Here is an 11,863-nt window from a genome sequence, read left to right as displayed (position 1 = left end):
ATGACCCAGCCGAGCACGTAGGGCAGGTGTATTATGGGTAGATATAGGTTCTTACTGGTTAAATGACATACACAAGGCCAAATAACAAACTAGATGCAGACAGAAAACTCTGATTTTTTTAAAGCAAAAACCTAAGGCTCTCTACCATGTTCTTACATACACAGTTACTTTCATAAAAAACATAAATACCAAATTGAAATGTGTGCCTCATGTATTGATTTGCTTATTTACTCATCCAGCAAGCATTTATTAAGTAACTACTATCAATAAAGCTCCACAGACTTCTAAAAAAAAAAAATCTGCCACCAGAAACACTACCAAAGCCACATGATTATACTGTAGGCCTCTTTTTTTCCCCTTTGAAGAATCAGATAAAGCTGGACAGAGTCTTTTATTAACTCTTATTAAAATTATCATGACTCAGATATTCCTACCATCTTCTCAGTTTAATTAATTTGACTTCCACTTACACTAATTCGGAGAAGTGTTGAAGTCCCCATACTCCAAGAATCAATAATCAAAGGAAGAAAATAGGATCGTTATATGGAAAATCAAGATGCAACTAGAAATTATTCTAACAGTGGAAAAAATTCTATGTTTCTAGTCTGGAAATAATGATATCCAAACCTGGTTAGCATTGCAGATAGTCATTTTTATTTATACCATGTCTCCTTGGGTCTTTAAAATGTAATTGTTATCATATGTGCACAAAATGAGAGGAAATAGTCAAGAATGATTTCCAGATTTCAAATATGGGAGACTAAATGTGATGATAGTGTCACTCAAAAGTATAAGATGACAAAAGCAGTTAGAAGTAATGGGAGACAGTGAGTTTCATTTCACACATACACCCTTGAGACATGCAACAGGAGATATTCAGAAGGCAAACACAAACAAACGTTGGTGTACAGGTCTTGTTCTGAGGCTGAGTTGGAAAAGTGGATTCAGGATACATCGTAATGAAGGGGATGGTTAAAATCAGAGTCATTCACAAAGTGTGGAGAGGGAAGGAAGAACCCAGGATAGAGGACAACATCTCAAAGAGATCTGAATTCAAGAAAACAGCTCTTTTTAAAACTGCTAGAAAAAGGAAACAGAATTTTTGAGATATAAACAGGGAAAAATCTTGGGGGGAAAAGGGAGAAGTTAGAGAGAATGATGTCAGAAAAGCTTACAGGAACATCAGTAAGAGGTGGGTCAGTATTAACAATGGTCATAGGTCAACTAAGCGAAACGCTAAAAGACTTCTGCAGACTAGTGTATATGATGATCATTGATGGTGAGAGCAATTTTAAAGAAGCAATAGAATTAGAAGCCATATTTGATGAGTGTATCATGAGTGAATTGGTGAATGGGAAATAGGTTGGAGTAGCAAGTATACTACTCTGATTTTCTACAGTGAACACATACCAACATTTATATAATAAAATTAAGAAGTGACTGATATATATTTGGCTGAAAAAGAAAATTAAGAGATAATAGAGTAGCTGGAAGGAGTTGTGCAGATCTGAAGATCCTCTGTTATTTACATCTTGAGGGGTTAGAAAAAAGGAGAGGGAGAAAATGAAGAAGAAATTCAGTGGAAAAATAAGGAAACTGTTATGAGAAAGTAAGTAATGGTTGTTTTCTTAAAATACAATGTGAGATGTCTGGAGCAGATCTTAGTCTACAAAAGCCCTTTAACATAAACACATTTTCACTTGGGAGTATAGGGCTGATACCAAGAGAGATTAACATTTCCCTCATCATTTATTACAAACTAGGGTTAATCCTGTGAAGTAGCCCATTATTATTGTATAGAGGACAAAACTGTGCTCTACTCTATACTTAGCAATAAAGAAAGAGGTGGCCCAGAAAGGTTCCTTTCAATCCAGTCTCTCTCTTCTTTCCTGTGCTCTGTCTTTGATAATATGAATGTGAGCAGTGTTGAATGAGTAATGTAAATGAAACACGCTGATCTCAGAATAAGATTATATTTTGGAAAACAAGATGATTACAATCAATTCACAGAATGCTGTATGAAAAAGAGACATTGCTTGCATCTTTCCTTGAGACATACAATATTTATCTCAAATATAAGAAAACGGAAGAGACTTCAGCTTAGACTTGTGCTAAAGAAAAAAAGGCAGTGTAACAGAATGTCTTATAAGGCATTAAATAAAAATATGTGCTCTATTATAATAAGTAAGAATCATCCTATTTTAATAATTACTTTAAATAAATTATTGAAAGTATGGGAAACAGAGATACAAAAAGTATTTCTATAAAGCAAAGAGTATGACGGTGGTTAGTGCCAAAATTAGCTATAGCTTTCTGGATAGCATTTTTAAATTCTTCAAATATATTTTTCTATTTCTTTTTTTCCTTAATCAAATACATTGTAGCATCTGTTTTATATCAAAAACAAATAAAATATGTCCACATCAACAGAGGGCATTGGCCTTTATTTCTTGGTTGTTTTTTTAAAAGATCATCTAGAGAAAAACAATGATTTTAAAAATCTCTATTTGTTAGAGTTGAAATTAAAACTGCCTTCAGTTTCCTGCTGCTAGATTAGGTCTAGATACCAGTGTATTACAAAATCTTTGGAACTGTGAATTAGGAGTGAAAATCTTCCTGAGTTTTTGTTATAAGTTCTTGAAATTAAAGTAAGAATTTCATTTGCTGGGTTGGCTAGGTATAGAGGTGGAGTGGCTGTTGGAGGGGTTAAGTTGGAGCCACTGGTGCATATATATTTCAGAGGATTCAGAAAAACACAGCAGTGGAGCCTGGGTCAATCCATTTCTGTGAACAAGCAGTGACCAATAGAAAAGGAAGAAGAAGATCCAAGGAGGCTGAGGTAAGCCATCTCTGACGCCCTGTCAAAGTGAAAACAATACATCAAAAGGTGTTCATGGTGACTGCTCAGTGTAGGTTTTACTTTTTCTCAAAGGAGGTTTGACAGCATAAAGAAAAAACAATTTTTTAGTTAATTTTTTTTCTTCAACTGACTTTTACACAAACTGCAGACTCAGACACAGGACTCAACGGTATATTCCTGGAAGGCAAGGTAAACTCTTTTGCACTTTTTAAAACTCATAAAGCTAAGACTTCAGTGTTCTGATTCATCGGATGTAGGGTTACAACTTCAATAACTGAAGCAAATCCCTATTCTGAAAAAATTTTAACGTGTCTCTGTTGGAAGATGGCCAGAGTAGCCTTCTGCAGTTGTAGATTTGACAGCTTGTAGAAGCAGATCTGCACTTGTGATTTTCTGCAATTTAATGGCAAAATTGAAAGATCAGCATTTCATTAATGACTGATTTTATGGTTTTCCAGGAAACAGTAAAATGTCTTCTATCCTTATTATCACTCGACTTAAGTAAATGTACACTGATGAGTATATCCTTTTCTATGTAATATGTAACATGTATATGTTATAAATAAATGTTTAAAATATACATTATGCCTATATGTTTTTTGCTGTTAAGATAGAATTTGGAACAATGATCTCTCATGATATTTGGTAGGAAGAGTTTATATCTTTTAAATATTTCACATATCAGTAAGTATTTATCTATTTATTGTTATTATCCATTGTGAATACATGAATTCAAAAGAATTATCACAAATATATTCACATCTTGAAAATATTTGTTTTGTTGTCTTTATAATCAAGCTATAATCATATGAGTAATATATCTGACTCTGTAATAAATGCTCTTTGTCACATACATGTATGTTTGTATGTATATCTGTAGAACAAAAGAGATTATCTGAGAGATTGTGTGAGGCATATATATGACAGAGTGATTATATAAGAGATAGATTATAACTCAATTTCTGAGCTGGACAACCTGGTTGTTTACTTATAATTTTTGAAGTCTTCTTCCCACCAAATAAAACTTACCTGAGTAGTTCAGCAGCAGAACAAGAGAAAAAACACACACTTTTCTTCAGATCGTAGAACTTTCCTTCACAATAAACTACTAAAATATTCTTTGATCTCTTCATTTCTTTGGATCAAGTGCCAAAGAACCTGGGAAATCTCCTCCAGATGTTCTTCTCATTTAGGAGTCAAAGTAGAAGCAAAATCATATGACTCCATCTTAGGAATGACACAGACTTTAACTTGAACTATTAAAAGATCACTTTTTTGGTACTCTTATATTCAACTACTGGTTTCGGTTATGTTCCTTGAATTATTACATAGCTAGAAATGGAAAAGCACTTAGAGCTGCTAAAATTTGCTTTCCATTTCTCCGCTTTCATTAGTTGGGTTAAAACCAGAAGTTTATGAGTTGGCGAATTAATTTTGAAATTTGCAAAATGCTCTATATGGTGCCTACTAAATAAATGTGTGTCTTTTAATCAATATCTATGGAAATGATATGTTCAACTCATCTCTGAAGAAACAATGTTTACTGATCATTTTGATGCCAATACCTAAAGGTCAAGGTCCTGGTTGATCTAATAGCTGTGTGTCTGATTGCTCTAGGTACTATTATGGCAAGCACAATCAGTTTCATCATCTGGGTGTTGTTCGTAACAGACACGGTGTGGACTCAGAATGTGAGACAGGTCTATGAGGTACATGAGCCAGGGGATTGGATGATGGATGACTTCGATTGTCCCAGGGAATGCTTCTGTCCCCCAAGTTTCCCTACTGCTTTATATTGTGAAAATCGAGGTCTCAAAGAAATCCCTGCTATTCCTTCACGGATCTGGTATCTGTACCTTGAGAACAACCAGATAGAAACCATTCCTGAGAAGCCGTTCGAGAATGCCACCCAGTTGAGATGGATAAATTTAAATAAGAACAAAATAACCAACTATGGAATTGAAAAAGGAGCCCTAAGTCAGCTGAAGAAGCTGCTTTTCTTATTTCTTGAAGACAATGAGCTAGAAGAAGTACCTTCTCCATTGCCAAGAAGTTTAGAACAGTTACAGTTAGCTAGAAACAAAGTGTCCAGAATTCCTCAAGGGACCTTTAGCAATCTAGAAAATCTAACCCTTCTGGATCTGCAGCACAATAAACTATTAGACAACGCCTTTCAAAGAGACACCTTCAAGGGACTCAAGAACCTCATGCAACTAAACATGGCCAAGAATGCTCTGAGGAACATGCCACCAAGATTACCAGCCAACACAATGCAACTGTTCCTGGACAACAATTCCATTGAAGGAATACCAGAAAATTATTTTAATGTTATTCCTAAAGTGGCCTTCCTGAGGCTCAACCATAACAAATTATCAGATTCAGGGCTCCCATCCAGTGGGTTTGATGTGTCATCCATTCTAGATCTTCAACTGTCTCATAATCAACTCACAAAGTTTCCCCGCATCAATGCCCACCTTCAACACCTTCACCTGGATCACAACAAAATTAAACGTGAGTAACCACCAGGGTGTGTCTGATGAAAATGTTCTTAATCTCCACCTTTATATGTATCTTCTTTAGGAACAGTAACTGTGTTGTCCCCCATTTCTGCTTTCATTACTAACTTTTTGCTTACTTACAGTCTTAGTGAACCAAGAAGTCCCAATCTTCAAATTTAAGATTGAAAATTGGACCTGAGTAATTTATAGAGGACTGTTGTTTATGGGAGAAATCATCCCTGTCTTCTTTTACTCATGAAGAATCTGGTATTTCTGTCTTTGTGGGTGGAATTATTTTATAAAGTATGCCAGACACACACACACACACACACACACACACACACACACTCATAAGTAGTAATAGAGGGCATTTGATTTAGGTGGTATAAAAAGTAACTTTATCCTAAAGTCTTTAGGCCAGCTGATGCCTGAAACTCCATAGTTAGATCTCTGGATAAACTACTCTTATCAGAAGGGATTTCTTAAACTTCAGTGTACATAATTTGTGGTTCCTCTCCCCAGGTTTATGATTCAGTAGATCTGCAATGGGAATGAGAATTTTCATTTCTAACAAGTTCCTAAGTGACCTTGCTGCTCTAGGAACCACTGAGAACTACTACAGTAGTTCAAGACTTTAATTGAAATGGAAATATACTTAGAAGCTGGCAATCTTTTGCAACTTAGTGGTAAACCTACAAGGTAAAATGCTCTCTCCTTTCCTGAATACAGCTTTTGATAAAAGGCCAAGGAATGAATATAAAGTTCTTGGATGCAGAATTGCCATCAAAGGAATTGTTTATAGAAGATAGAGGCTGTGAGCAATAGAAATAAACCTGACCTCTTCACAAGCGTGCCCAAGGCAGGCTGCACCTGGTGTAGAGGTAGACCCTATCTTGTCAAGTCACAGAGGTGTTGATACCCAGCCAAGCATCAGTCTATGCATCTTTGACCCTGTGTAAGCCCTTTAGGAAGATAACCTTGGAGAGATTTGCGTTGAGTAACCTTAGTAAATGCATTACTAAAGTGAGATTCAATTGAAATGATTGAAAGAAAGTTACCTAGATAACTGTCAAAAGGTGTTTTTTCTGGTTAATATGCAATAAAATTTGCTTTAAGCAAATAATCATATAGCATAACATTTGCAAGAATATTTCCCCACTTGGTACTGCTTGAGTATTCAAGTTTTTTTTTTGTTTTTGTTTTTTTTTTTTGAAACGGTGTACTTGAGCATAAAATCCAGGAATTAGATGGCAGGTTTCCACCACAGCAGTTATATTTCCATGGTGAGGAAACACACTGTTTATTCCAGTAATCAAAAAAAAAGGTGTAATAGAAAAATTGCTAGAGGATCTATTTAGCTTAACCAAATAGTACAACAGCCAACACTGACCTAAGTATGCTTTTTTTTTTTTTTTTCCTGCTGAGTGTTCTGTGCTTCTACAGGTACTTTCTTCATCTCACAATTAAAAAAAAAAAAAGCCTCAGAGACAGCTAGCTAGTATGGGAAGTTCATTTTATATGAGTCTTGTTCATTTTACACTTAGAGTCTTGTTTATGAATTAAGAGATTCTACCCTGAGAAGAAGGGTATATAGGAGAGAGGTAGCAAAATTCAAAACACAGTGAAGAAATAGAGCATTGTGTCCTTCCCTCACCCTTATTTTAAACAAAATATTTGTTCAGGCATTTCTCTTTTTCAGTGTGTCTCATACCTTAGTGTGCATCAGAATCGCCTGGAGTGTTTGCACAACACGTGTTACTGGGTCTAACCTCAAGGGTTTCTAACTCAGTAGGTCTGGGGTGGAACCTAACAATTTAATCCCTGATGGTACTAAGGGTGGTATTACTGCTACAGGTCCATGTTTTGAGAACCCCTAATACTCCCAAGAACTTTGTGTGATATTATCAGGAATTTCTACAAGGAAAAAACTGAAGTTCAGATAGGTGGCTCAAAGACAAAAGAATTACTCTAGGGTTTCTCATTATAAAATAAATAAAATTTTATTTTCACTCACATAGTATAATAACCATACTTTTCTTCATTTCTTCAATGTAAAAATTTGGAAAAAAAATCTATAAGTAGAATAACAACATCACCAATAAAGAGAAATTGAATCATTTGTTCTTCATATAGATATCAACTGGGGTTCATTTCTAAATTGTGAGAAAATTAATATCAAATATTAATTTCCCAGACTATAATAGTTGGCTCATAATTCTACTACACTGTGCTATAATAACTGGTGAAGTATTTTGTTCTTCTTGCCATATAATCTATCTGATAATAAAATGGTTGGCAAAAAGCTTAACTTTTCTATGAAGAGCCCTCAGAATTTGCCAGACAGTGAACTTATCTCATGCAATGTGACAGAAATATTTATTTCTTCCAAACATCTTAAAGAAGTTAAATTTTGGGCTGGGGATGTGGCTCAAGCAGTAGCGCGCTCGCCTGGCATGAGTGCGGCCCGGGTTCGATCCTCAGCACCACATACAAACAAAGATGTTGTGTCCGCCGAGAACTAAAAAATAATAAATATTAAACAAATTCTCTCTCTCTCTCTCTCTCTCTCTCTCTCTCTCTCTCTCTCTCTCCTCTCTCACTCTCTCTTTAAAAAAAAAAGAAAAAAAGAAGTTAAATTTTGGTTAAAAAATGTATCCACTTAAATAGTTGCTTCCTGAACATCTCTGAGAAACATCAAAATTGATTTGTCCCAATGTACTTAGACTAGCACACTTATTTCTTATTCTGTTTACATTAGTTATAGAGCATGGGGGTGATAAGGATATGAGGTAGCACACTAAAAGGGACATATACTCTCCAGCCAGCAATGGATTACATGCATGTAGTGCATGTAGTAGAAAAAACACCAGGCTGGGGCCACTATTCCCACAATGCCCAGGTAGGGAGAATAATAAACATTGCCTGATAAAAGTCCTTGTGATAATATGTTAGAAAAAATAACTTTGTAATCACAGAACTGCTATACATATATGTCATTATTCTTATTAAGCCAAATTCTCAAAATGGCTCAAGGTTGGAGCAAAGCAACCTTTCTGTAAGCATAAAATTATTCAACAAAATATGAATCTGTATGCACTAATAGAATGCAGACGAGAGGCATGGCCCAAGTTTGGTGGGTTTCTTCAGGAAAGTTTTCTTGCTCAAAGTAGTTTCAGGAAGGTATGTAAAGGTGGTATAGTGTAAGTATTTATGGTTGAAATTTGTGGTTACATGCTTCTCTGAATTTTGTTAGTTTAACAGACCTCTCTCAAGGATGTTCCTAGATCTCAGTAGTCATTGGTGTCAATGGCTCTGATCCAAGGTAGGTGCACAGTTTCTGCCATCTTTACCACGTGAAAAGGTTGACGGGATTTTTCTGGCTTCAAATCTTTGTAAAGCCATTCTTGACAAGTGTTTCCTTACCAATTAAATATACTTACATGTGGAGATTCTAATTGTTTTCTGTAAGTAGTACATATGTAGTTATGTTAATTGCACTTTTAAAATTTGATTTCATATGTCTTTTTTTTTATCTTTTGAGGTAATTTTCAAGTACTTTCTCTTATATTAGATTGGTTTTCCATCCACTCATCCATGCATCTACCCACCTACCCATATCACCAACCACTCTTTGAATACCACGCTTAAAACAGTATCTCCACCTCCAAGTCCCTGAATACTATATTATACTAATTTATACATGCTATAAATACTATAGTAATTTAAACTTGCATCATCTCTTCTGTAAGCTTAGAAAATGCCATACATTTTTGTTTCCATCATAGCTCTTAGCAATGTTTCCATTCTAGTGTTCTTCCCTAAGTACTGCAGAACATGAAATGAGTATACCTACACTGCACACTTTTTTCAGGTTACTTTTATAAAACAAATATTCACAATCACTGCCACACCAATGGTTTGTATCTCTACCATTTTCATGCATCAAACTACTAGGCCCTCCATTAGGACCACTGGTCTTTATCCTTTGTTTTTTTCTGGTTGGAAATCACTTGTGCTATCTTTGACTCCATAGGTGTGAACGTCTCTGTAATCTGTCCTACATCTACGGCACTGCATGCAGAACAAGATGTCTTTATTCATGGACCTCAGCTGAGCTACCTCCGTCTGGATGGAAATGAAATCAGGCCACCGATCCCAATGGATTTAATGACGTGCTTCAGGCTTCTTCAGGCTGTCATTATTTAAATACATCTTTACAAATCTAGATTGGTTTAGTGAGCTCATGTTTCTGACATGAAATTTGGTCATTATTCATAGGTTTAGGGAAAAAAATCATATTTCCAGTTGCTCTTGGCCACCATTTTCATTTGTGCGGCTTAGGCTTTTTTTGTATTTGAAGAGGCTTTCACCAATGACTCACGGTGTGGCTCGTATTAATTTTCTTTTCTTTACTAAATACAGACACAGAGGGTCTGGGTTGTGGCTCAGTGGCAGAACACTTGCCTAGCATGTGTGAGGCACTGGTTTCAATTCTCAGCACCTCATATAATATAAAATAAGGTTCCAATGTCTAAAAAATAAAAATAATAATAAAAAAACAGACACAGAGTTAAGATAGTTTATCAACTCAAAGATAGTTACTTTTTATGTCTTTAATGACTTATTAACTATCATCAAATAATGCATTTACATTGTTACACAAAAACACTTGTTGTTTATGTTCAAATAATGGATTTACACAATGCAAAGCATGTATTTGTTTATGTTCAATTTTACTTATGCAGATACTATATTTACAGTATAAATACAGTAATCAAACAGGAAGTAATAAATAATAAAACAGGAAGTTGGAAGATCTAAAGAAAACAAACAATGCAATATTTCTTTATTATGGTGATGATGAAATAAATGCAGATTGCTAAATGGCTTTTAAACATGAAATTTTTTTTATTTAGTTGAAGTGTGTGTATTAAAGGAGTCAACTACTTCATATAAAGAGAGTTCTAGTCATTTAATACCAAATAACAAAGCAGAAGACATTTGTAATTCACTATCATTTTTGTAACAATTTTTTTTATATACAGCACTGTTCTCTAGCAATTGAAAGTTCTAAATTTGAAATTCATTATAACACTTTTCTTACAGAATCATTGTGTTTTGACACCTGAAATCACTTTCAGTTGCAAATTATTCTGCTCTTGTTCTGCTCATGAGTTTTGAATTTAATAAATAAAAAGAGTAAACGATTTCTAGCAAAACAGAAGTAAAATATTTGTTTCAAGGGCATTTTCACAAGTTTTATTTAGGGAGATATTTTTAATAAGTGTCATAATAACAATTATTTTTATTTTTCTAGCATGAATATATGCCAGTGTGTTTTCCTCTACTGACTTTTTCTTTTCTTCCAGTAAACATAAGAAAAAATAGAATCATTTGGTGTGATATATTTGTTTCCCATGAGTTAAAAAGAAATAGCCCAGGATATTATTATACTTTGCGTTAGCCTTCTAATCTTGTAAGACATATACTAAAACAATAAATATTCCATAGAGATTAATACATGCCTTTATATATATAAACATGTATAATATAAATATGTATAGATACACATATACATAATCTCTTAACTTGTGCTTGGTTATAAATTAAATGTCATCCTAGGTATGTGTGTATAGGAAAAACACAATATATGTATGGTTTGATACTGTCTGCAGTTTTAGGTATCCACTGGGGATCTTGGAATGCATCCTTCACAGATAAGTCAGCCAGTCATGGAAGCAATTTCTCATGAGGTCCAATTCATTAATGGAACTGTTCAAATGGATAATTGGTGAGCAGTCAAGTGAAAGGATATAAAAAGATTCCTAACCTGGAAGAAAGGTTGTTGTGAAATGCTCCTCACAGAACTTTTCAAAACAAAGAATTTCCTTCCTCCCTTCCCCCTCTCTTTCTTCTTTCCTTGCTTTCTTCCCACATTTTTTTTTGTGTGTTTATTTAAAGTATTTCTTAACTATTATACAGATTCCAGACTATAGTACACTTAGGAGATATAATTCTGTTCAGTTCCTGTTGTAGAGAATGAGACACAAATTAACTGAATAATCACAAAATATGTCGAATTTCATCTGTGATAATTATTATTAACAAAGTGATAGCATACTACAAAGGAATTACTAATAATTTGATAGCTTCCCTAAAGAAATAATGGAAACATATAAAGAATGAAAAACATGTAACACAGAGTGGGAGGGAAGAATATTCCAGGCACAGTACGATGACTCTATAGTTCCTAGGAGCAAGTTGAAAATTACAGACGAGTTCGGAAGAGATTATGTTCATGGAGTGACAACATCATGTAGTTGTAATGAGCATCAACTCTAAAGCTAAGATTTCTAGATTTAAATCCCAGCTTCAACACTTAGTAGCTTTGCGGTCCTGGGACAAATCTTCAAATTCTTGGTACCTATTTCCCCTCATTTGTAAATTGGAGACAAATACCGGCACCTACCTGATGGTAAGAACCAAATGAGCTAGAATGTGGGAG

The 11,863-nt window shown here is 34.6% G+C and overlaps 1 protein-coding gene across 2 annotated transcripts; it reads left to right on the top strand.

Moving 5' to 3' along the window:
• The first annotated feature begins 2,549 nt into the window (after positions 1-2,549).
• Positions 2,550-11,249, top strand: KERA (keratocan). Of its 2 annotated transcripts, none has more exons than XM_081311316.1 (3): positions 2,550-2,839; positions 4,478-5,371; positions 9,392-11,249. In XM_081311316.1, exons 2-3 carry the CDS (start codon positions 4,486-4,488, stop codon positions 9,562-9,564), a joined length of 1,059 nt encoding a protein of 352 aa, XP_081167442.1. In that variant the 5' UTR covers positions 2,550-2,839; positions 4,478-4,485; the 3' UTR covers positions 9,565-11,249. The 2 variants fall into 2 exon arrangements, with proteins under 2 accessions (XP_081167442.1, XP_081167441.1); XM_081311315.1 differs by lacking the exon at positions 2,550-2,839 and adding an exon at positions 2,854-3,049 and having other exon boundaries at positions 9,392-11,247.
• Positions 11,250-11,863: the final 614 nt, after the last annotated feature.

This window comes from Spermophilus citellus (genome assembly GCF_964194105.1).
Source record: "Spermophilus citellus genome assembly, chromosome: 10".
Lineage (NCBI taxonomy): Eukaryota > Metazoa > Chordata > Mammalia > Rodentia > Sciuridae > Spermophilus > Spermophilus citellus.
This window is presented reverse-complemented; position numbering and strand designations above follow the sequence as displayed.